General features: G+C 35.4%; 2 protein-coding genes across 6 annotated transcripts in view; one reads left to right on the plus strand and one right to left on the minus strand.

Annotated features, from left to right (window-relative positions):
- The window catches only part of LOC139113296 (dipeptidase 1), an 87,195-nt gene extending 67,700 nt beyond the window's left edge, over positions 1 to 19,495 (minus strand). The window contains exon 1 of one of the 2 annotated variants that reach the window (XM_070674335.1): positions 18,801 to 19,495. Coding sequence is in view for 1 of the 2 variants with exons in the window: in XM_070674336.1 (XP_070530437.1) it covers positions 18,801 to 18,806 (6 nt within the window). In the remaining variant the exon portion in view is untranslated. The remainder of the gene's footprint in view (positions 1 to 18,800) is intronic. The other variant, XM_070674336.1, reaches the window with a different exon arrangement.
- LOC139113297 (C-type lectin 37Db) overlaps positions 1 to 27,660 on the plus strand; it is a 140,970-nt gene that overhangs the window by 29,825 nt on the left and 83,485 nt on the right. For 2 of the 4 annotated variants that reach the window (XM_070674337.1, XM_070674340.1), the window contains exon 3: positions 22,747 to 22,944. The exons of 1 other annotated variant lie outside the window; for it this stretch is intronic. The gene's annotated coding sequence lies outside the window, so the exon portion shown is untranslated. Of the gene's footprint in view, positions 1 to 20,796; positions 22,945 to 27,660 lie in introns of those variants that run through there. One more of the 4 variants, XM_070674341.1, reaches the window with a different exon arrangement.

Raw genomic sequence — 27,660 nt, forward strand, 5'->3', positions numbered from 1 at the left:
TTTTAAGTAGCTAATTCAGCACTTTAGTGTCCCTCGGAAATTGTGCGCATATATTGAAAAATATTCCGCGTATAATTAATTTTTCTAAAACAAAAATTGCTCACGCGTGGAAAACTCAAGCCGACGGCACAAAACTTTAGTATTGCCTGAAGAGAAAGGAATTAGATTTCGTAAAAAAAAAATTTGATTGTTTAATTGCATTAAAAATACGGACGCTCGAGTTAGTCAATCGATGTTCCGTTGAGCTCGATACTACTACTTAGGTGCGATATGCGTTTCAAGACTGCCTTAAGAAAGGTGAGATCGATGGTGGATTTGGGTATATTACATCGAAGCGAAGGAAAGCTGTTTCCGCGCTAGTTGATGGTTAGAGAAGCATGAACAACGGACGAGTAAATGCACTCGAATATTTAAGAGCTGCACAGCCTCTAAGTGTAGTTTCCGCCGTCTCCTCGCTCTATCGCTCAATTTTCTCCCCTCATTTATTCTATGCGTAGATTAGCATTAATTGCGGCAAGCTACTGTAAACAGGGAAAAAGTGGGAAAATGTGTAGCTGCCACCGGTCTCGAGTATCGTGAGACTGTCGCGTGTTTTTTTTCTTTTTCTTTTTTTTAAGTGCATTATATTAGAGTTATATTACATTAGAGTTTGCGTCACTTTACTTAGATCGTTAACTTTAAAAAAGTATTCAAAAGAAATTACGTTTACTTCTACTCATTTATACCTGTTGCATTATTAAACTTTTGTACTTGTGGAATTTATAAATCTTTATACTAAAAGCTGCGACTTAATTGTGTAAAATATTTTTTTTTTTTAATTATTATTATTATTATTGACCGATGTAAATGACGAAAGGTATTCTACGATATTCTCTCAATATTTTCTATTATTTGAGAAAATAATGAATGCCTCACTCAAAATTTTATGTAACCATGATTACACTTATAATACAATTACCTGAAACGACAGATTTGTATTTAATTACATTAGGAAATATCAGCGGATAAAAAAGTTAATTAGATCTAATTACAATGAAAATCAGAAATGTAATTTCAATAGATTAAATAAAGGTGTATATCTGAGTTTGTACAGATGATCTTTTGTCAGGCATTTATAACGACAGAGTCACTTGCAATTACGTAAAATAATCAGTGCGACCGCAATCTATTCAAGTATACAAAAGCTATTCGTACAATTTAACTGAGTAATTTCGGACATAATATCTTTCCTCGGTATGACAATTATAAAATTGCTACTAAAAATACTTATTAAAAACATTATAAACTGCTGAACCTGACTATTTGCTAAGGAAACATTGGAAGATGCATATTTACACGTTTAATAAATTTTCTCTTTATTTTGCGGAAAGGAAGAACGTTATAAAAGAACATTTCATTCATTAAATTTATCGAGGAAAAAAAGTATGAAAGATAAAATGTGCATAAAAAAATGTACATCGCGGCAAGCCCGAACTAAACTAAAAAAAAATTTGCGTTTGATTTTGTGACACGAGAGGAGCATCCTCGGGTAGTTATCTCGGGACGCGTTTAAAAGGTACATTTAAATAAACCATGCCGGTGCGCAGGGCGGTTTCCGGCATAATGTTACTTCAATGGCTTGAATAACGTAAAAGTATTAAATAAAAGCGGTGCAATTTACACACACGGGGGCGACAGACAGTTTATACATATATTCTCTCCACTATTGAAATTCCCGGTAATTACATGAAATTACTGTCGCCTGCGTGAACTTCTTCTTCGGTATATGAGCACATTCGAGTTGGTTTAATATCAGCTCTATGAAATTTTCTTTTCTGCCATTAGCACCCGTTATTTACATAAGCCGTGAATTCGCACGTGCTTGAAAATGGTTACGAGGCTTTTGCGTTTCTTAACGCTCCAATTGTGCCGACTACTTAATCCTTTGAATTCATTTTAATATATATGTTCGGGGAATGTAATCGCATTTTATGGTAAGATCACTTAATTCTAGAGAAAACGCAAATAATAAGGATAATGTCAGTAAATATTGGATCTTTACAAAAATTGTGAAGTAATTTCTCAATTTAAAAATGTATATTACATATAAATGTATATGCGATTAAATGACTTAATTTTAAGAAATATTACACGGCGAAGTAATATGTTTATTGCACGCATTACTTGACAATGGCATAATTAGTTGGGCTTAATAAATCCCGTCGAGCGGGTAGGCTTTTGCGAGATTAGGAGCTTCAATTATTGTCGGCTATAAGAATGCTAACACAAGAAAGCGGAAAGTTTCGGCTTTGCCCGACACTCCACGGAGAACAAAGGGTTAAGAATATCGATAAATGAAAAACGTTCCTCTCATTCTACACAGAGGCGAAATTGGAATAGCGCGATATCGGATTTCGCACAACAAAGGAATCAGAGAGAGGTCAAAGCGTTCCACAGCGGTATGAAAATACGAGCGACATTGAACGAGTTCTTTTCAAGCAAAATTTCGCACCGCGGAAGATTAAAAGTACACCGGTACGACTCCCTTAACGAGACCTTGTAACCTGCGAGGACGTAGCGTTTATTCGACGATGTAATTAATTCGCAGTGCGTTTTTTTTTTGGTTTTTTTTTTTGGTCGAGCGACAGGTTAATTGACGAAAGCATTAAGAGAAATTGAATTTATACGGTCGAAAAATGCACATTTCTTTTTCTCCGTTGTCATTGAGATACTCTCTAATTAAGTAACACCGTTCGCGTTGCAGCATACATTTTTAACTAATTATTGCGTTGCGTAAAAGAAAGACGTTGTGTAACGTGATGCCTGCTCGTAGGTTATAATTTTTTTTTTTCATCGAAGAATTATTTATTTCTTTATCACGAATTAACTTTATCGTAACTCAATTTTATATCTCGAGAGTTATGTTTTTAACTCTCTGCGTTACCTGGAGAAAATTTCTACGTATAAATCAAATGTCAAACTTGGTAAAAATATACGCATTAATTGCAAATATTTTAAGAAATATTTTTTTTTATGTTTAAAAATTCTGTGTAATATAAATGTTTGAAATTTTTTTTTCTTGGACAGCGTTACATAACACGAACACTTCTACGAATAAAAATACATTACGTATTATTAATTGAAAGAATTAAGTAGCTCTCTTAGTCTCTCTCGGTGCATCTTTTTAAAATTACAACCAAGAATGATTTCTTTTGTGCGATAGGAATCCAGTTAGCAACGAAAAACGCTTTCTTTCCAATCTTTTCCCTTTCTCCCTTCGAAGAACATTTTAGCGGAACTATTAATAAAACTTATATTCTCTTCTTCATCGATAAAAGAAAATGGTTAAAGAATTTTCTAAAATTACAAAGTGAAGTTTCACTATTCGGCGCTTTAGTTGAAAGAAAGGAGGCGACTGAGGGCGTCAAAAAAGGCATTTGCGATGATTCGGTGAGATATCCAGCTGACTTACACGAGAAAACGTTCGCCTCGTACGTCATTGAAATTCCCCGCAATTACGCGAAACATACTGCCGGGAAAGAGCATTACCAATGGCGCAACGGACGACTTCTTCGGCATTCGAGTGCGTGGGAGCTAATGTAATGTGGGTCGTTCTTGCCATCTGGAAATCTCGTTGAAATCCCACAACCCTGATTTCTTTCATTGGTTACTGCTTTGAATTTAGAGTGCCTGCTCATCGGAAGTTATTTTAAGTAGATTTGCCCGAATTTTGTTACCTCGCCGCTTACAATTACAAATTAACACGAATCAACGGTTATCCCTATCGAAATAACAGTCGAATCTTTGTGTCAGTTTTTTAAATTCTAAAATTTTCCGTTTCTCTAAAATAATGCGACGAAAACTTGTAAATTATTTTTAAATGCAATTAAATAATACTCGTTTGCAAGTATCTATTTTCCGCGTATTAAAATGTAAAATTAAAAAAAATTCTTTAACATGTTGCTATTAAAACACGACGAGTAAAGATGGAATATGTGCGAGTGCAATATATTCGAGCGGTAAATATTGCACGTGTGTGACGGTAAAATGTCGAAATCGTCATTCATTGTATAGACATAGTATTAATGGTCGAACGAAAAGCAGCCGCGTGGCGGCAGTAATAAAGTTGCAAAATAATAACCGTAATATTATCAGCGATATAGGTGTGTATCAAAGACAAATTGTGCCGATATTACCCTCCCAAATACCGCGCGTAATTCCAACACATTACAAGTCCCATTGGCTATATAATCGTGTTTGATGTACTTAGTCTATGGACAGGACGCAAAATAGCAAACCAGCTTCGAGAGAGTTAAATAGACGATCTATTAATCAACAAGAGCGTATTTAACGCTCGCTTGTACAGAGACATTAATATTTCAATAATCGCTCCGGTTTTACCAGAACTATTTCTCGAATAATTCAAATAATAATTTAATTACGATAAAGAAACTATGCAAGAAATTTAAAAAATTGGTTTGGTTAAAGGAAGCATTTTCTGAGCTTCGATAATTAACTAATTATTAAATAATAATAATCAAACACGTCTACTAGATAATATATGTATATCGGAGAAGTACGGGGTAAAATAAATTTACCGATTTTATATTTAATCCCAAAACTCAATTAAACGTTGGGATAATGTTAGGTTTCAACTACAAATAAAGTGCATTGCGCATTTAGCCGTGAAATTCTGGCTGTTCATTATTCGACATTTCTGTGAAATACGGCTAAACTATTTCCCAAACTTTTGTGTAATAGCTTTTGAAAAAGTGGAACCTGCTCGGTCTTTCAACGGCCAGCCGAAGCTCTTCGGCTTTTTGTATATCGCATTCGACGGATTGTCAGGGGCACACGGCAAAATCTCGCGTAAAATCGATGTTGGGCCAGCTCGTTAACTGCCCCCGCGAATAGTAAGAGAGAGAGCGATAACAATGAGCCACGAAGAAATTGCGTCACCCGACAGGTGATACTTCCCGCGAGTCTCGTAATTGCAGGGCATTTCAATTCGCGAACAAAAGCTTTCGCCGGTGTAAACGCGAATGTTCCAACACCCCAAGGTGAAATTGCGATCGCGGACAGAGAAAAGTTAGCATAGAATAACAAAAGAACGGAAGGACAGAGCGAAGGAAAAGGGGGTGTAAAATGCATGAAAGAGAAGAAGAGAGGATAGAAACGAGAGAAGAAAAGCGGAAAATAGTGGAAAGAAAAAAAGAAATTGAAGTGTAATGAAAGCCGTAGGATAAGCAGAAAACGGAGACAACTTCACGAAAAAAAAAAAACAAAGTAATAACTTAAAGCGCGAAAAATAGGCAAAAAAGCATAAAAAGATGCGAAAAAGAGAAGAAGAAAACATGCAGAAGATGATACGGAAAGAAGGAAAAAAAAAAACTGGTGTAAAATGTTATAAGAGACGGAAAGGAGGAATATAACAATAATATGATAAGAAACAACGAAAAAAAGTACAAGAAGAAAAATAGAGAAGCTTTAAGAAGGAAGAGATATTTGACGGAAAAGTATGATTCTTTTATTTCAGGCAAGAAGAGGAATAAGAAAGAAATCAGTAAAGAATAAAAATAAAACGGAGGACAAGATAAGAAATAGCAAATAAGACAGAGGGTGAGTATGAGTAATGCACAAGGTGAGAAAAAGGGAAGAAAAAAAAAAGAAAAAGTAACAGAACGAAGAAGAAAATGAGAAGTGGAATGTATAATAAAGGAACGGAGTCAGCAAAATCGCGTGCTCGACGATTTTGCCTGTCAGTTTTATATTATAGAAAATGAGAGCAAGAAAAAGAGAGACAGGAAGAGGAAAAGATAAGAGAAATCGAATAAAAAAAAAAGAGAGAGAAAGAGAAAAGTAGAATGGAGAAAGCGAGAAACGAGTAAAGAGACGTGCAAAAGAGCAAAAAGAGACGAAAATCACATGCTCAACGAATGTGCTTTGCCGGCTTTATGCTCGGCTTGAAATCCTACTGCAAGTTCAGACGAATACTCGCAACAGTTACGGAGAAGAACGGGAAATCTCATACACACGTGAATATTTCACGAAATGAAAATGCGAAAGTTAAATCGATAAGCGAAGAAATGCAAGGTGTGCTAGCCAGTCAGGGGAACTACGTGTCTGGTTTATTGAATGCTGTACTTCTTTCGATTATTTTAGTTCCTTATGGGAATTTCTTACGAGCTTGTTCGCGCTGAAAATCATACGGATACGATGTTGCGTTACGACTAATGTATTTTGTAACCTAATGCGCCAAAAAATGTTGGATAATTTTCTCGCAGATATGAAATGCAAATAACAAGTTATGTTATGTTAATGTTTAATAAAAAAAAAGTCAGAACTTGATCGATCCAAGCTCTGAATTTCTAATAAAGCGTTTACGTAGCAAAAGCATATAATTAATTTAAACTGTATATTAAAAATATTTTTTTACCGATATTTAATTTAGAATTTAATTATTAAAATATATTAACAACGCGAGGTATACACATGTATGTATGAATGACTGATTAATTAAAATTTACCTTGATAAAACGCCACGAAATAGACGGAGAAACATTTTGTCTTGCGATAAAAATTCTGAAAATCCTTCTAATTCTATTCCGTATAATCCGTTAATTTATTATGCCGCTGCGTTCGAATCTTAAAACGTATAAACGGGCATTGAATTAGATAGAATTACATATTGCGATTTGCATTTCATATGCATATAAGCGATGCGTGCAGGTGCACATTAGTGTGTATTTAAATGAGCTCGCGTATCTGGCGATTACGTAATAAACAGCATACAATGTACAGACCTAACTAGCATAATAGTGTCCACCGAGCATCGTATGGACATTCCGAATATTTGGACAGACAATGGCACATCTCAGGGACATTCTGCAAACGTTTGGAGTACTAAGGTCTACAATGGCATGCCTAAGGCGTTTCCTGAAGGTATTCCTAAGCCGGCGCAGTTAAGACGCATGTCGCCGAATTGCAAACGTATTAATGTCACACCATTGAATGGTATTACCGACATCATTACTAAATTCACCTCCGACATATATTCCGTAAGTTTGTTTAAAAAATTTGCAGCATAACGTTTTATTGTAATCTTGAATTCATTAAGCCGAGATTTTGTACTCGACAATTTTGTAGATCACGACGGAATAAATATAAATGAAAAACACAAATAAAGTAAAGGGATATAAAAATGGAAATCTTTCTTACACGGTACACAGAGTTTAAATTATTAAGTTTATATGTAGAAATTATTGGAAAAAGAAATGAAAATAACTTCGGGAAAGTAGAAATAAATAAATAAAAATTTGAATTTTTTTCCTGAGATTTTTTTTTTAAATAATTTTAAGAGAGGAAAATCTGCTTGTAGAAAAAGAACATTGATATTCCATATTTATATTCTACATTTCCGCTACTATAAATCATACGTATCGTATCAATTTGTCTGTAGAGATAAATTTAAAAAAATGGAGATTAATAAAAAACGAAAAATATAGAAACACGGTCAAAACTAGAGATGGTATTAATTGCAGCAAAGATAATACCGTGCTTGATTCATTTATAATTATAAATAATCGTACGATTACAAAATAATATTTTAATAATGTACATTTTGGAAGTAAATTAAAATTTCAAACTCTAATAATCTTTAAATCTTAATTAATGAGCAAAAAGGTTAACTACGTCGCGGTAAAATTTATTATAAAATTTGTCATTAGTTGAATTAAAAATAATACAAAATTCCGCCTTAATAAATTACCAAAATACTCGAAAATAATTATTATTTTATTGTTTTCTATCATAGATAATTTGCGTTGTGTACTTTATTCGCATCGAGACAACAATTCGGAGACATTGTGTTTGAGCAAGAAAATCGAGCAATCTTGTGCGTGCATCGAGAGATGCATTTAGGGAATGGAGGAACATCCATGAAAGCGTTCGCAATATAAAAGGACTTTGAGTGCATTGGAAATTTATAAAGGGAAGAGAAATCCCTGGTCCCTCTGCTTTTTGAATTGTCCTACCTATTGGCGAATTTATTACTTTCGCATGGTACACCGTTATCTTGACTGTTTCGGTGAATATTTCCGAACGTAGGATCTCTCATTGCATCGCGTAAATCGCGTACGAATATGTATTTCGCATGCAAGATCGATTTATGGTGCCGGTTTAAACGACATTGACGAAATGTTATATCAAAGTAACGTATGCCCCTCCCCCTCTTTTCTATTTCCCAAACTTTCAACAGATCGTAAATCAGACGATGTTGCTTCGTGCACGCTAGTTTTCTGATACCAGCTTAAAAAAAAAAGCATTGATACAGTTACCGATTAATGTACCACTCACGTTTGCGAATTCATGAATTCGAGCAAATCGCGGAGGTATTGATCTGTTTTCCTGAATTTTTTGTGTGATGCAAGGAAATACATTTCCATTTATCGGCGGAATGTGACAAATAATTTCTTACATATTATTCTTTTGGTAAAAAAAAAAAAAAAATGACGGAATAAAGCGTAAGGATTTTTACGAGTAGTACGTTTAAATAAATAAATCGTTAATAAAGTTAATTAGTAAAGTGTGATATTGTTGCATTTATCATTATTTTTTTTGTCTCACAAAATTGGAGTGTAACAGATGCCAGATTTCATTAGACCGCCAGTAATGCACCTGCTTGTTCTACTTGGTTGTCAATTGCGGGGTTGGATAATGGATCGTAATGGATGGTTTCGTAACATTAGAAACGTCATACACTCGTATTTAGACAAGTACGTTAATTTGCAGTTTGATAAACGATCCGAGCAGGGTTTCGAGCGTCGTGTCATATCGACGAAGAGTGGTATTAAATTTTCTAGTTTCTCTCTGTTGACGAACATTACGGGGGAATGAGAAGCTCGTTATCGCGGTTAGACGATAACATTATATGAAGGATTTCGGCGAGAGAGAACCTTATAGTTTAATTAGGTTAGTTCGGAAACTTTAACGTCGAAGTATTTCTGCCAACGGCAATCGATAATTGTAAATAACTGCATTTTGGCTCCGCGATATAATTAATCGAGAGGTTGAAAAATTATTATAATAATGACGCGAGTAATTCTTTACACCTGCTTCTCATTTTTCTTTTAATTTTTAAGTTTTATGTAATTAAATTATGTTAAATACTACGGAGTATTTCTTATTAAATATAAAAAAAATTATGCAATTATTTTATTATTTAAAAAAAGTTTGTATATGTATAAAAAAAAATGTATTAATATTGACGCTTAAGTGAATCGATTCAATGGCGATACAATATGAAGAACCAACCGATCGTTCAATAAAGTATTAGAAGCCAGTCTAGGAGCTTGTGAGGGATTATAAATCGAGACTCGATAATGATGCGTAATAGATGGTTTCCCCGTTTTCGAGCGGCCGAGTCTGCAAAAGTCGACTTGAGAAACGTGGCATAACGATTATTCATGCTTACCACCTTTCTGGACGTTTCGCGAATTAAGTCTTTCGACGTGCCGTGAATTTCGAAGCCGTTCAGGCTCACATCACGCTAAGATTACGGTGCCATTTGATCTTGAAGAATAGCCCGGTTAAGGTTTTAAGGCGGAAATCAAAGTTTTATTTCAACTTTTCGATTAACTGCAGATGATATATCGTTAGAGCACGCATCACGTAAGTTGTTCAAATTATATAATTATTCATTAAAAAAATTAAATATACATATATACGAAATAAAGCACGTAAAAGTGTGACGTTAAAAGAAGTTATGAGAATGTGAAGCATAATAATCTATATAATTCATATTTACGTACATGCACGTTTGCTCTAAAATGCAGATAAAATCAAAGTATGTATATCGAATATGATTTATAAATACAAGTGTTCAATTTCAGAGATCTAGAGTGTAACGAAAAAGCTATAAGTATCCCTCCCCCTCTCCATCATATACTTGTTTGCTTCTCTATGAATTTCAATGAAGAAACCCGTATAAACCGATTGTACTTTATTGATTTTACGCGGTGAGCCGAACTGGACTTACTTCCCTGTGAAAATTGACAAGGCGAGTCGTGTTTTTTACGTTGTGCTGACACAATCCTGAACGAACAAGCCGTACATTTAATTCACTGCGGAATATTTAATATTTTATTACGGCGGTTATCTGCACTGCGGCAGATGGGATACTGTGTCATCCAATTAAAACCGCGCTTAAAAGTTTCCCATCGATCCCAACATCTCAGTCTGCGCCGGGGCCGTGCGATCAAGAGTCGATCAATCCATTAATCCTGCCAGCTCCTAGCCCGGGATAACATCGGATTTCCGCGATGGTGGCGAATGGAAAGTTTCTTCGCCGGTATATTTTGCGCGGAGCATCTGCCTTTGATGCGGTAGGGCGCGCGTCACGTAATTCATGAATAAATAAGAAACAACTTTTGAAACAGGCTGACTGAAGGCACACCGACGACGACGACGGGCGCGACCGTAGCAAGGGTAAAAGAATCCCGGAAATCTAGCGACTCCAGTTGCCGCCTAGCTTCCTATGTGACCCGCAGATCCTTCTTATTTTCCGACTTCCTTCCGCCGGAGTGCACCCACTCTGACCTTTCCGCCTGGTTCCATCCCTCATCTCCTTGGCTAGCCTCGCCCGCCCATGATTCCCCAAGAGAGTAGTTTCGAAATTTTCATATATTATGCAAACATCTTTCTCTTTGGCACGATATCCTTGTATTTCTATTTACTCATTTGTTCATTTCCCTTTTACGTTTGCGTCGTTTATAATATTACGTTCGAATTGCATTTTCTAGTTTTGTCGTAATTTATTGCAACAACCATTTAAAGTATCGCGATGATTTTTACACATTTTTTTTTTTTTTGAAATAGGAAACTTCTTTTATCACAACTTTAAGAATATAAATTAAAAATTTTTTTTTTATAAAGAATTTACGTCTCTCTGAAATAATGTAATTATGTCGAGATAAAATAATCGTTTTTTTTTTTTTTTATAAATACGCCGGAAATATTCATGCGATTAACCGATATGACTTGAGCTAACATTTTTTTTTTATTCTTAGACCGCTCGGATATCTCAGAAACCACTCACCCAACACGAAATCTTGTTACTTCAATAAAGTCGCATTATTCAAGTCGTGCTCATCTTTTTCCCAAGGAAATCAATTTCCGCGAATAGGGCGAGGGACGCTAGCTATATTTAAATCCTTATCCGCATTTGTTAGCAAACTCGACCGTAACTTCCCTGGTATAACCTCGGACGCCAATTCAAGTGTATAATTCACTTTGGAATGTATCTCGCCTATTTATTATCTTGCTTTTTCTCGTCGATAATGCGAGATTTTTCTTGCCTTCCGTCACGTTTCATCCAAGCCGTCGGTTTCTATCTATGTATATTTGTTGATCGTGTCCCCGTAGCGTAAAATTAAAAGAAAAAAGAGAAAAAAAAATATAGAAATGGCACGTCGCGTTTATGTTATATTTTTCCATTTAGTGTTGCATTCGTTATTAATTTCGTTCTTGCCGGTGCACTTTCCTTTCCTTCCCCAACCACGAGAAAATATTTCGCTGTTGCGGCGCGTACGCGCGCGTTCGCTAAATCATTTAAACATTTTAATGGAAAAAGTATCGGTCAGCCGTTTTTTTTTTTTCAAGCACGTCTATAATTCACTGGTGCGATCAGAATTTTATATTTCATCGTGAAACGGATCTCGCTCTTCTATCATAACGCTTTTGTAACTGGGGACTAGAAATACCTTGTAATTGAGTCATATTTTTAAAAGCGTACAGAAAGCTTACGCAGAAGATATTTAAAAAGATGGCGACGACTATTTTGATCAAATTGTTTTTTCATTTCAATTTACATCGCTAGATTTGCAATCGCTCGTAACGAAGTCTATTTTATAATGCAGACACGAAGATGAAATAGGAAATCTCGTTTCTATCTTGTGTATTAAATACTTTTTAAACGAACAACATACAATAAATAAATACGAAGAGGGGGAGGGCAATGCAACGACAACGCGGAATTAAACTTCAAACGGCACATTGTCGTGAAAAAGTTATATATACCTTTGTCAACAATTATATTTAATTTTTGAAAAATCAACAGCGTTTTTATGAAATTAAGTATGCTAAAGTATATTAAACTTCAAATTTAGAAAGTAAGATACATGATAATGGAAAGAAACTGGGTTACAGCACCCGCTCTAAGTTTAAAAGTAGCACCAACACACAATGGAAGTGCATTTCTCGTTCTATCTACGTATACATATATCTGTTTATTCTTTCCATTTACGAGCAGATAGAAATAATGTTACTTTTTCATGACAGTGGCAGAGAGGGAAAAAGACAGAAAGACGGACACTTCCGTTCAGATAATAAATTATTTAGATTACTGCAGCCATTAATACGTTGGGAAAACTTAGTTGGCCTCTCTCTTTCTCTCATCTTCAACGTTATATGTATGTAACGTTGCACATATAATATTTATGTTTACGATTTTATTAAAGTTTTATGTCACACGTGTTGATGATCTCGTTAAAATACCTTTCGTATGCTTATTCAACGCTTAATATTCTATCCAGAAATTGTGTTAATGAAACAGTTCGTTGCACAGGAAATATTTAATCAGAAAATATTTAATCGTTTTACACGAAAGATAAAAGTGGTCATAATGAAACGTTATACCCCTCCCCAAGTTTCCTCGTTCCTCATTTTCTCGATGCTTTAAGGGTATAGCAGTGCTTATAATAACTTTTCAATCAGCTCTCTGATCGTCATGAATGGTAATGGAGCGTTCGTTCAAGCGGAGCCGGCACGCTTATAAGGCGCTGTGAAAACTTTTGCCGCGTCTGAGTTCGTTACAGGATGCTTATGGGATACTTTGCAAGAAGCAGCGAGAATCTCTTAATCCTTTCCCACCTGTTTTCCACCCGCCCCCACGCGTCGCGTTCGCACGCCCGAATCTTTTTAATCGATTAACGTGATTACATTAAACATGCAAATCCGCCGCGACGATCGGAACTTCCAACGGAGGTAACCTTCCTCGGGGGGGGGTAGCAACCAATTTCCAACGTTCTTTAATCGTCACGAAGACTTTTTATATAGCTGTCAAATAATCGAGAAAGTAGAAAAAGAAAAACGATTCCAAGTCAGCATTCGGATGCTCCAAAATATTTTTTTTTTTATATATTAGGTACGCACGTAAAAGTAAACGCGGTTTATTTATTTATATTTTTTTTAGCATTGTTTTTTCGCAACATTTATCTTGTAATTTTTCTTCTAATTAATTCTTTGTTAAATTATATTTAATGTGTTTCGTATGATCATGACATTCGATAGGGAGGAATTCGATAAAAGTTTCGCGCATATTAGTTTCAATTTTTCTATAGCGTTCAAATCGGCGATGTACCAGCGGAGAATAGCTAACTGCGAATGTAACAACATATAATTTTCGGCGACCCAATTCGCCGAAAATGTAAGAGGATTATGAAAACGCGGCGGCGTTCGCGGAGAGTCTGAATGATTATTCGTATTCGTGCTGGCGAACCCAAATAAATTACTTGCGGTTCTAGTTGGAACGCTGCGCTGTGCCGCGCCGAACGATCGGATGCTGGGTCGGATTGTGTCGTAAGTAGGATTTGTGAGTTATTACAGTATTACGAATCCGCGCCACGGATTCGCCAGTAACTTAGAATCCGAAGACGTTGTTCCGTTTAGATGCTAGTAACGTAATTAGAAAAGTAAATCATATGGGATGGTGGGCATTAAGCACTCGATTGTTATCGGTACGATGCAATTTGCTGCGGCACTTTCGTTGCAGAGGCTAAAATAATTTTCAAGATGTTAAGCGAATTGTTTCTTTTTTTCTTTCTTAGACACGTCTACAAATTACAATTGGATCGCGCAGATAAATATAACGTCAAAATTTCTATTTTGTGGAAACAACGTACACGGTTACCGCGAGAAATGTCGAAGTTTCTCAATTTACGGCTTACCCCTATAACCGCTCCGGAATAGAACCCTAGTAAATACCATACATAATCAGCCAGCATCTTAGTTCTCTTCGCTTATGCGGGAGATCAAAGATCGACTTAATCAGTGACAAACTTTGAGGGTTTGATAGATGTAGTTTGATTCCGTTGATCTTTCTAGCACTCGGTCAATTTTAAAGCAAACTTTCGTCTTTTAATAATATAACGTCAGAAAGTACAAAAAAATGAAAATGACCGATTATAGTCAGTTTTAATTATCTTTTTAATCTTTATTTTTTTTTCCGCGCCGCTCTTATTAAATTTGCGTAGAAATCGATGATCTCGTTTTGATAATCTTTCCTAATTCTCGACAACGCTTCGCGATTAGGTATATCGCACGCACGTCGCGTCTTCTTTACAGCGCATTCGGCGCGTATAACATCCGTCTCCTGTTACATATCCGATGTAAAACTACCCAATCTTCGGTGGCACGGTAATACCGAGACGTAAAACGCAATACATATGCTAACGATATCGCCACGCGCACCGTTGGCGATTTATGGACGAGCGATACAAGATGTTCCGCTTGAACCAGCGCGGATATCATCGAAGTGTGTCTCGACGGGCAACGGCACGAGTATGGTTGCTCGGATGGAAAACGGGGATTTCGATCAACGAGGGAATACATAATTAGACGGCCGGTACTGTACGAATCTAGCGCTCACTCGACTGTATCCTTGGCGATTCGGGGTATCGTGCGATTTCCCTCTTGTCGGCCAGGCCATCGAGAACTTTTACATACAGCCTACGCGTATTTACTTTGTCGGGTTGATTCTCTTCACCCATAACTTTTTATCGTCGAAATGGAAATAACTTTCTTACGTAATATTCCTAAGATTTTTTTATAACAATTATATTATCCAACTTGGTTTTATGTTACTTTTCAAGCGACGTAAAAAATATTCTGTATAATTTTTCTATACTTTAATCCAATTAATGAGCGTTTATATGATAACACGGTAAATTCGTATATACATTTATATCAAACTCGCGGACTCTAGTTATACGTTTTATTTAATTAACCGCTCACGAGATTCATAGTAATTAACTGCGCGATGTCTAACACTCGAACTTACTTTTTAGTACACGCAAAATAGATATTTCTTTTTGGTAACGTAAAATTATTTTCAACATGCTGTAATATGTTATTATTGCAGTGAAACCATTTAATATCGATAATCGTAAACGGATCCCGCAGAATCAATCGAAAATCAAAATCCCGTTAATTCCATTGTAGTATTCATTACATTCGTTGCACGATTGTAACAAATTTCTACATGAAAACAGTTGTTACGTCGAATGAAAATTTTGACGAGTTTTATTTTATGTGCGTTTAATCGTTTAATAATGTACGCCAATATACATATATTGTTTATTAAAATTAATTAATTATAGAAAACCAATCAAAACTAAAGTGGATTATTTATATGAAAGTGAATATAACTAATTTAATGTAAACATTTAAAATTTTACCTTAATAAGAACCGGACTACATTATTTGATACTTATACGACTTTTCTAACTTTTTCGTATTAAAATTTTCTATTATAAATTTATTTAAATGTTAAATTAATTGAAAGCATAGTTTTAAATCAAAAACTTGTACGAATTAATTTTTTTTTCACAAATTTACTTTGATTGTAAAAGCAATTGCTTTCAATAGAAGATATAAACATTTTTCATATCCAATAAAATGGTAAAGGTATGTAATTCGTTCACAATTAAAACAATCTGCGTTACTAAATTTGTATAATTGTTGATAAAAATTTATTTTAAATATTTGTTAAAGAAATTAAAACGCGTTTATAATTTACAGAATGGGAAATAATATACCATCGTCAGAAAATGTTTTAACTATTTTAGGGGCCTGAACACGTCGTTTCGTTTTCAACTAACTTTCTAAAAGAAGAGGTAGTGTACTTGTTAGGAACAAGAAGTTTTTGAAATTTTACCGTGCGAGTAAATATTGCGAGAGAGTATTGCATTATTCAGTGATACATACTTGGTTGCATATTGTGCGTTTTTCAACCGCTTGAAGTGGTTTCTACATTTTACGTTAACTAATCATTTATTTTTGAGAAAAATATGCATAAATGGAAGCTGTATTCCATTTAAATGTCAAAGAAACATAATTTTCATTCGTGTGTTTAAAGTTCGAGTTTCATTTAATTTTACACCAAAATTACTTTTTTAAAATTGCAATTTCATTACGCTTAAAAAGGAAAAAAGCTATACAGACGTAAACTATATTTACGTCTCCTAATTTCACTTTTATGTAAACGCTCGCAGAATGTTGTGTAGCCGTACTATGTCGGTTGTGTTGCTGCGCTAGCCGCATCCGATTTCAATTTGCATTGCTAATATAAATATCAAGCTTGAAACACAAGGAAGGCTTGCAGATTCCAGCATTTACCAAAGTCTCAAAGCAGTTGCTGATTATGTTCTTAATTAGTGGCTTTTTAACAGTATACCTTCAATATTCGCATCACTTTCGTATTCATGGACCACCGAAAATTTGAGGCTGACTTTAATTTTGAAAATTTTTAATTAAAACAATTTATATTTTTTTTTAACGAAATTAATAATTACGGGAAATAATCACGGGAAAAATTACATTGCAAGGACGATGTTTACAACGCGAAATTAGATACTTGCGAGCTTAATTCATCGTTTGAAGTTTTAAAACAAGATTTCTTTCTGTTAGACGAGACGTGTAATTTATCTTGGAGGATGTTCTGTCGACACCTGTCCCAAACTTTTCGAAATTTCTCGCGCCAACTGGAGCTTAAAGTGAAGTACGTCGTGAGTGTCTCTCGAACGATTTCTTTTTTTTTTTTTAACCTGTGCCCGAAACTATCAAGGGGAAAATCTTCGGCAAGTACCGACGTGTTAGCCGTGCAAATAAAATTTACCACCGAAGTTTGCGACCGAACTTGCCTAGTATGGTGAGTTTCTGAGTTTATCACGATATGCATCTTTTAATAAGCTCGAATAGTAGTTCAGCATCTCGGAGACGATGTAGTTAAGAACCTCTTTGAATTTTAGAGCGATTTGTTATCGCTCCTTTCGAATAGTACAGAATTACAATAATAAAAAAATCTATTAAATTACAATTGGTTGCATCTAAAACTTCAATGAGTTTTAATATTTTCTGTGTATTTTTACACATTTTTTTATGTATGAAAGAAAAGCATTAAGATTATTCCGTTGGATCAAAAAAGAAATGTATAGATAATAAGTTAATATCGATAATTTGATTGCGCATATTTCTCAAATTAGGGGAAATAATTATCTCAGTCGTGAGTTAAGACGATACAAAATGTGAGCATCATCGATTAAGTCATTTCGAAGTACCGCAGTCTAGGACACTTCCCAATTTGACTCGGCTAAGTTAGTGGAAGTTATGCCACGCCGCGCTCCAACTACCATGGATGAAAATTCGCCCAGGGGTATTATGGCGTTGGTGTTATAGGGTCGACAGCAACGAAGGACTAACCTACTCTAATTCCCCAGATGACTTTAATCTGTTGTCACTTAAATCATTCCTTATTACAAGTTTTATAACATTCGAACATGTTTGCCGTGAAATTATTCCACGGAGCCAAACTTAAACTTAAAAACTGACGTTACTTTAGGCTTTTAGAATGATGCTTTTCAAGCGACTGGTTGAAGAAAATGTGAATCTAGTTAATTAATGTTAACTTTTCAAAAAGATACATTTTATTATGGAATAAAAAGCTTAAACCACTTTTTTTTGGCACACATGTTGTATCCTTTGTTAATGGCTTGTAATATGTAAACTGAAAATGAGCAACGTATAGGAGATGTATATCAAGCAAGGTTCGTCGGTATTCGTACTAATATAAATTTCAACTGAAATAATTTGTTACTGAATTGCTTTTAGTTAATCAATTACAGAGATTAGTTAGCATGAAATAATTGGAACTGTTTCGAGGAGATGAAAAGCTATATTAGGTATGCCATGTGCTCGTTCAATGGAAATCGTGATTATAACTTCTGATAATTTTCACTGTGCGGCCCGTGAAAATTTTCATACCATTTTTAATACCAAATGAAGAAAATAAAATGAATAAAAGCGTATAATTACAATTATTTATTTCGCAATTATAATATCTTTATAGATAAAATTGAACTTTGCGCATTTAGCTTATTTCATTTTTCTCTAATTCAATCAGTAATTAAAAAATAGATAATTTTATTTTGTACATTATACTTAAATATTTTACTTTTAATTTGTGTTTTCAAAGATAAGAGAGAAAGAGAAACAGAGGGAGATAATGTTTTAAATATAAAATTAAATTAATAATAATTTAAATAATTAAACCATAAATTTTTATGGAAAAATTTTACTAAAAATAAAACTACCATATGCTGCGTAGTAATTTTGGAAAAAAATTACATATTATTGTCACGGTACATAATATTATTAAAATAATATTAAATATCAGTAAAAATTAATACGATAAAAAAGTTCTTTTTGCAGATGAATATTTAACGTAGGTAACTATCAAATTTAAATCTGCGCAAAAAAATAGAATTTCCGCTATAAACAAAACTTTTTACATAATACTGATTGGATTAGCATTACAATTTGTAAAACCCTATTTCAAATGTTAATATTTTGTTGAGGTAAGAATTTTAAATGACAATAATCCTAAAAAATAATCCTAAATCATAAAAGTGTGGAAAGAAACAAACTCCTCAAAAGCCGAAAATTATTTAAATTTGTATTAAAAAAGGGGATTAAAATCAAATCCTCACCCTCATGGTCGAACCTCACATGGTCCCACCGATGCTGAAAAACACCTTCGACCTACAGTAGATCCGCGTCTGTCACCCATCCACCATACTCTACTGTTCTTTGAAAAAACAACCGATGGACGTCACTTGTTTCGTACGATGTAATTCTCACCCCCGACCTCGACCTTCAACCCTTGATACTACTACAGTCCCTGACACAAATTCTTACACGTTCGAATTCCGCGCTTGAAGCCTGCACCTGGTCCCCCGACTCAATTCGCGCATCACGAAAATTTTTGCGAATGTACAAATAATCGTCGCGAGCAAATAAACGTGAAAAGTTAAATAAGCCGATCGAACGAACCTACGAATATAACGAGTGTGTGACTGCAAGAGTTTGTGATAATTAAAACACTTTTGCGCGAGAGAGCTTGCGGACGGGTGAGAATTTTTTTTTACACAACTGTCAGAACTTCGTAGAACTTTTTCCCTTTGCGTGCCATTTTCACAAATAGACGAAAATTGCAACAAAAGCCCTAGTCGTGTCAAGAGCCTTGAACGCAAACTTGAAAGATTTGGCGAAACGTGATTGTAAAATTTAGCTGTTCTCTCGTGCAGTATCGAACGAAGCGAAGAGCAACCGGGTTGATGTGAGGTCGTGGCCCGGCAGCCGGCGACTGGCTGCTGCTAGAAAGCTCGCAAGCTCGAGCCAGTCGGCCTGGCTAGGCGCAAGCTCCCTACTACGCGGCCTCGAAACACCCAAGCGAACACACCACCACATCGCCCACCCTTCCGCGAGAGAGATAGAGAGAGAGAACGAGAAGGAGGTTTCTTCTGGCGACTCGTGTCGCCGAGGAAAACGCTGCCAGATATTTGGCAGCTTGCGGCGCCTTAAAGCTGCGCAGGGTGCATTCGATTTCTGTCGTTTGCGTGAAATTGATGCACGACGTACAGAAACGAAGGCTTCTTTGAAATCGATGTTATCTCGCGAAAACTGACCTCAATACTTCAAACGTGGATAATTCTTTCTTATTCTTTCTCGCAATGATTAACAGTTAATAATTGATAATAACAAAAGGATGCGCTTTCGTAATATCTATATCGATTAAATTTATCATAATATTAGCAATTCCAACCTGTGGTGTATCGTATAATTTTAATGCCGATAATTTTTAAACGTGCTTTTTTTATATTAAAAAAAACAAACTTAAGAAAAAAATAGAGTTCTTTTCGTGACGTACTCTTGCAGGGTAAATTACTTTCCCATGAAATGCCGATTCCACGCGGATGAATCGGGTTTAATCCGTCGCGAATCGGCGTTAATCGCGAAAGCTGATATCGATATTAATGGCAGTACGGATATAATGCTACATTCGTTGGTGTTCCAATGATTAATCGATAATGAATTACCGCGCCACTTCCGGCTGCAAGCGTATTAGTCGATTTTATGCACCATTTCTTTTAATAACACAGAATGGAAATAAATTATTTTGATCGAATATCTTGCATGAATATTTAAATAATAACGTTATGCGCAAGGGATTGTATCACTTCTTTTAAAAAATAAAGGTTAAAATAATTTGTGTTCAATAAATACTTTACAAATTTATAAAGAAATGGTGCATGTTTTCTTTATGCTTTGTTACTTTAATTTATACTTCGTTCATTACATAGACAATTATTCATATATTAATACTTAATACTTCTATGTTAAGTAACACTGGGTCAACCGATATTTAAATTCTGGTGGATAAAAAGGTATAATGTATTATAAAAAAAATATATGTATGATATACATACGTATAATCGTTTTAAAATTCTAACTTTTTTTTTACGCACAGAATTTTCTATAAATCCAATATTGATAATAAAATTAATAAAATATCCGAAGCATTGTTAAAGATATTGCAAAAAGCAATACTTTTAAAAAAATAATTATTTTATTAATGTAGAACATGGTTTAATTAAAAAAAAGCCATTGCAAAATAAAAATCTTGTCACAAAAATTAAAAGCTAAATCCATTACGAGGTCTTTCATATTTTTATTTAAAACAATATCTTGTTAAGTTTTTTCTCATAACGAGCGCTAATGTATTTCGCGAGAGTATTTGCAGTACAAGATTTACGATAAGCATAAAAAGCTTTAACACCAATCGCGTTAGCAAGAGAGATGTGTTTTTGATGGAGAACAAGGCTGCGGCGAAAGAGGAGAGGGGCTGATAAATTTTCGTTAATTATTCTTGACGAACTAGCGAAAATCCTACCAAGTTGTATATGTTGGGTAGTAGCCTGCGAAGCGCGTGCTTGTGGCCGGCATGAACACAATTGCGTCACTGTGGCCGACCACAAAGTGCTTTGATAGCGCGAATACGAAGCTGTAACATGCCTGGTCATATGGAGGAGAAAGAGGATATCACTTTTACTTTGCGCATTTTAATGAATTCCATACGGGAAACGAATTCCAAAAACGCCTGCGCATACATGCGAAGTAGTTCTATTTTATGCGAATAGGCGACATATTTTTGTATTAAACTTTTATCTAAAAAATTTCGTGGTTGTATCATTTCGAATCGCAATTACTTACTAACTAACACTTTGAATAGCAAATTGCTAATTTTTTTTATAAATTACGTTAGATGTGTCAGAAAATGTTAACTATTACGTGTATACCGTAAATACAACAGGATATTTAGAATTATTTATATTTTGTTTAATATAAATCTGTGCAGCAAACATAACATGAGCTATGTGTATAATGCTCGTAAAATAAATATGCTCCCTGCGCAACAATGTTTGTACTAAAATTTTTGTAGCCAGCTATGTTGAGAATTTTTTAGAAAAGAACTTGTAAAATTAATATTAATTTAAAAATTTCTACATCTTTTTTATATATTAAAAAAAGGACTTATATGTATGTCTACAATTATTTTAAAAATAATTTAATATATGTATAAAATTTACTTTTTACGATGCATTATTATTAAAAATGTGATATAAATTTCTGTAGATTTTTATTACACATTCAATTATAGTATACAAAATTATAAAGATTTTTATCAAACTTTTACCAAACAAAAGCCATATGTCAAAAGCCATATATTGAAAAATTTGTAATTAAAATTTCTTTATTGCATTCAGAAATACCTATTGATAATAAATATTCCAGATATGGTATGCAAAATTAAAATTTAACCGTTAAAATAAACAAAATTAAGCGCTACTGGCGCGATAATTAATTGAATAATTTGCTATTCAAAGGTGACATAAAGATACGTGTTTCTAGATATTTAACGGGACACGAGACGGTGGATATTTTAATGAATAAACAGAAGGCCGTATGCGACTATTTAATTGCCAAACAGAATAATGCAAAATAACGACCGATCGAACCAACGGCCCTCACGTAAAGCTATATAACGTTTACTTCGCCCGTGCGTGCGCGCGTGAATCGACAAAAAGCATGGTGCACTTTTAATTAAAGCGCAAATGTGAAACGGTTCTTTTCGCGCGCGTTTTATTACGAGGGCTCGTCGGTTTACCGAATGCGCTGTGTTGTAATTTCGCTGGTGCGTTGCTTTCACGATAACCCTTTGCCGTTTGCCCCCAGTGTACCTGGGACGTATATTATTCTGTCAATTCACACGACCCGAGGCAAGTGCCATTATACGCGGAATATCTATATATATTTTTTTTTTCTCCTCTGTCGGGTTGAGATGTTTCTACGCTCGTTAACTATCAAATTCATTTTGCAGCTTTCGAAATGTGCAAAATGTATGTAATTCAATTACGAAGAAAAACTGTTTTACATTTTAGTAAAATTGTAATTTTTATTTTAAAATAATCCACAAATCGATAACTATCGAATACTTTATTTTAATTTAAAATCTTTCTAATGCTGTTGTATTTTAATTTCTGACGTTGGAATTAACTATGTTAATTGGTGTTTCGATTTTTGGACTAATTACAGATGATTAATCACCCAAGCTAGTTTCAAGAAACCGAGGGGGTCTGCTCGTAAGCTCCTCATCGTGCCCGCAACTTTCAACACTTCGACGTCTATTAATCCGCTAACCATGAATAGATACTAGCGCTACAAACTTAACGATGTCTTCGATCGCGCGGTATCTTTCGAATTGACAAGCGGCTCTGGTTGCAGCTTCGCAAGGTAAAGTCCCATTTGGTTTCATCACGTTACATTAAACTTTCGTAATTGGCAGAAATTCGTAGTCGTGAAAATAAATGACGGGCAGAAAATATTCGCGCGTATTAATTTATGAATAAGCATAAATGGTTAAATAAACTGTGCTCTCAATAACACGAAAAAAAAAAAAAATAAAAAATAACCCACCCCAACGGTGCAACTTAAATATTCAAATTACGACATTCGAATGCAGATGAGACCACGAAAAAAATCGCGGGGAAGACCTAGACCGTGGGGCTCTTTTTTTTGTTTTTTTTTTGTTTGCATTTTGTGCGTGCACGTGTAGTTACGTGCGAGTCTCTGGACAACATCCAACTAAATTTTTATTCAAATGGTTATTCCAGCAAAACTTTCCTCCCTCTCGCGCATATCTACGCTTTTACAAATATTATTTAGCGTCACGCAATTATGTCACAAAAGTACGATGCAATTCAATTTAATACGTAAATTGAGCGGGAGTACTTTTAAGCTTCCGGGTGCATTTAAGCGCGCGTCTAATCAACAAGTACGTACTATTTATTTCAACGAAACTTCTATATTATTCATACAGCAAACTATGTGTATGTGTAATCGCTGCAAAGTTTTGTTAGAACGATCATTATAGTGTGCTAACGATTCGATAATCAACCGGCGACCATTGTACTTTTATCTTAAATAAAACAAAACGCACGATTGGGATTGTTGAGGAAGGTAAATATTACGCGGTATAACAATGCCAGCAACAGGCGCTTTTCTCGCTCGACATAGAAACAAGCTATATCGTCATTAAAATTCCCTAACGCTAAATGGACGTAGTAGTCCCTTCGCAAGCAGCTTGTCGCTATACACGGTCCTATTGTTCATAGTTCGTAGCGTGTTCCATGAGCTCTATTCTCCTTGCTACACCCTGCATCATTGCAAGTCGGCCGCGTGATCCGCCATCAGAATGGCGGTTTTAGGACGGGGTAATCAGGAAGATTCACGAGCATCCGTTCCGCGGCCATTTGTTTGACTGTTTAGGATATGGGGTCCTAGAGAAGGATCTCGGGAGGAATTCGTACGACGATCACGTGTCGCGCGGCAATAAATTCGCAGTTCTCCTCTGCGATAATCAACAAACGACCGTGTCAAGAACGTGCGGTGTTTTCTTGTATTAAATTTCCGCAAAACATTTTACGAATATCTTGCTTTTCTTTTATTTTACTTTATATAAAGTACTTTTGTGAATATACGTGTAACAATGTATTCTATGTAACGATAAGAAAACTCTTAAGTCGAATTATTTTGCTTCCACGCCGATAAAATAATCTTGATTAATCGTTAGTTTAATTTATGAAGTAAACAAATAAATAAAAAATTCTTACGTTGCGTTTAATTACAGAATTCTTTTTAGTTGTAAAGACTATGACAAAATTTTGTGGCAAAGGGAATTCGAAACGTGTACGAGAAATTAAATTGAGATTTAGGTCACGTAACACTGGTAGAACTACCGAGTTAGAATCCTAAGGGATGTTTCTCGTGTTGTGAACTCTGCTAAGGAGTGCTTATTTTTTATCGCTCTTTATTGTATATCTTTAACGTATACACGAAACTTTACTCCGAATAGCGGATGCTCCAAATTTCTGTAACCTCATTCACCGAAGAAGCCCGACCTCTTCTGGTCGATCGTCCACCATGAAGAGGCACGAAACTCCATTACCATGTTTTAGATCCCGGGGGGGTTTAGACGTAAGATCTTGGACGAAAACTAGAAAGAGATAGCGCGAGGGATGTAGGACGGACCGATAAATTCAAAACTCCGTGGAACATCCATGCGAAATGCGGAAGGGAAAAATGTCAGAAAATCTCTGAAGAGGGACGAACAATTTTCCTTTTCAATAGCTACTGAATGTTCTCGTCTACTTCGTAGAGTCGGGCGAAATTTTCACGTCGGCACTCTCGGGCGGCATTCATATAAAAATACGTCGCCGTAATTTAATTGTCTTAGTTTATAACTGCTAATATCTATAATTAAATTACTCTTTGTTTTTATTTTAACGCGCGATTTTATTAAACGCGATTCTTTTGATGAAATTTCTGAAACGCCGGACTCATATTCTATATTTATCGAATATTTCTGAATACCGAGGTGCGGGCGTCTGTCATGATGTTGAGTCACTATACCGTGATGACCGAAAGGGCACCCTTTAGATAAGGGAAAATCCTCTCAAAGAATGCACGTTCCATGAATACCGACGCATACCTTTGCACACCGGAAGGACGCTTTAAAACTGACACGGTCTATTTGTCTGCGGTGACCCAGGCTGCCCTGACAACACGCCGCAGAATTTTCCTAGCTACCGCCTCCTTTTTTGACATTTTTCAGGATTTTCCTGTCTCTTTCATCCGCCCCCATCACCTCCTCGTTTTCTCCTTCTTTGTCTTTGGCGAGAGGTAAAAGCCAGTCGCGGAAGTCCTTTCTGGCCTTTTTCCGCGACGCGATTAATGACGCTCGTTTTCCCTTCGGATGGGCGAGAGAGCGGTAGGAAAAGGAGGAGAAGGTTGGATTGTCGGGCTTATTTCTTCGCGGTGTCTTTTTCTTGATAGACCGGCAGTATGAAGTGCACGGTGATTGGCCGAACATAAATCCAGAACGCGAAGAAAATTTCGAAGTTCGTTGCCAGTAGCGAGTTTACTCGCTACCGGCGCGCAATTAATTTCGAAGAAGTGAAATGTTGATTGCTCGCTCATTTATCTTTTCGGAATTCCGCGCATCTTTTTAAAGTACTCGGTACCGTATATTTGTTCGCTTGCATTCGCAAATATTAATAAAAATTTACTTTTTTATCATTACTCTCGCACAACGAAAAAAAAAAGATATACGAAAGTATGCAAAAGTGTATAAAAGAAAGTAAAATTGTATTCTTTATAATTTCACATAAACGGAATTCTTTTTCGAAAATTCTGTTTCCGCGGAGGCACGAAATTGCCTGTTAAGTTCTTTACATGACATAGCTTGCGATAGTCGTGCGAGGTGTTGTTCGAATGTAATGTTGTCTCGATGTCTGAATAGGTTTACGCAGCCACTAATGGACGGCGCGTACACGGAATTACATTCTAGGAGTGTAATGCTAATAAACGGCCGATCAGATGAATTAGCGCAGCAATAACGGCGTCGGGCGCCATGGTACAACAAAGCACGCTCGCATAACGAAACGTCATCCCCGTGAATATAGAGGAGTCATTAATTAATCAGGTAACCCGCACTAGTTGCGGTTCGAGCGAAATAACATTGGAGATATGATCCAGTTTGCGCGTATTAAGATTTCTGCACTTTAAAACTTTTTTAATATTATGAAAGCCCTCATCGTCGTAAATTTAACAAAAAAATTTTCAAAAAGTAAGTAGTAAAGAATTAGATAATAAAAACGAAACAAGTAATTTGCAATTTCTCCATTGTTATTCAGATATGTTATAAAAGTAAAATATAATTCGCCTATTCGATCGTATTTGCCGATTTTCACGTTTGTAGGTCTTTCTAAACGTTTTGTGGCATTTGGGAAGAGAGTGGTATAAGAGATTTCTATCTTAAAAAAGCCGTGTTACATTGAATCGAAGGCTCATTAGCAACGCGCAACCCCAAGTCAATTACTTTCTTTGTTCCTATCCACCGGATTCTCGCAGTTAGAAACCGGGAAGTACGTCAAATTATAGGATTATTATTTAATAACGCGGTAATTGTTGTTTATAATTAAATAACAGTTGCTCGCTTCTCGAGGCATATTTAATTATTTTTTAGAATTAATTTTTTGCGGCGTTCTGTTATTAACGCGGAACATAATTTAAGTAAAACGTATCGATGAATTAACTCATGCGCTCGTTATGTAAATTTTAATATTTTAGGAGCACATCTTAGAGTCGTGATATTATTTATTTTAAACAGGAGATGTGGACTCTATATTTTTTTGTACTATTTTATGTTATTACATATTACATTATTTTATACCGTATTATAGTTTTTTATTAATTGTACGAGTTGTACATTAAGTTTCCTGTAAACCCTGACATCGTAATAAAAAAAAATCATGCGACTCACCGGTCGATGCGCAGCAGCGGAGTTGACGATACAGCAGTTGACTGTAACATAAAATAAAAAAAAATTAGTTATAGAGATGCTGAAAATATCTGCTCTTTGCAAAAAAAAAAATACGCGTCTCGAATTAATTTTATAATAAAAAAAATGTTTTCTGATAATAAAACAAAGCTAGCGATTTTATGTTATGAAAAATTAATCCTCACCTAAAAGTTGCTCCGCCGATGCATGTTGCTCTTTCCTGGGTCCTCCTCATCCTCCCAGTTGGGACGTGTCGAGCCATCCTTCCGCGCACTGGATACTCGCGAACGCGACCGGGTGAAGCTGCAATCGCAAGCACTATAAATTATTTAACACAGTCTTACGAGCGATAATGTATGGCACTCCCGTTTATAAAATTCGCGTAACAAGTCACACGCCCGATTACTTAAACGCATTCGCGAGAACGCCCGACGAACCGACTGCGGTTCGTTTCTTTATTTATATCGGCGACGGAAAGCACTGTACTGGTATAAGGAGAGAAAATATACAGTTAATTAATACAATTTGGTGTTAGTGGTTATATACGCGAAGCTATTTTTTTTTATATTTTATCATGTTTTTATATTGATTTTTATTTTTATAAATTG

This window comes from Cardiocondyla obscurior, linkage group LG02 (assembly GCF_019399895.1).
Source record: "Cardiocondyla obscurior isolate alpha-2009 linkage group LG02, Cobs3.1, whole genome shotgun sequence".
NCBI classification, from domain to species: domain Eukaryota; kingdom Metazoa; phylum Arthropoda; class Insecta; order Hymenoptera; family Formicidae; genus Cardiocondyla; species Cardiocondyla obscurior.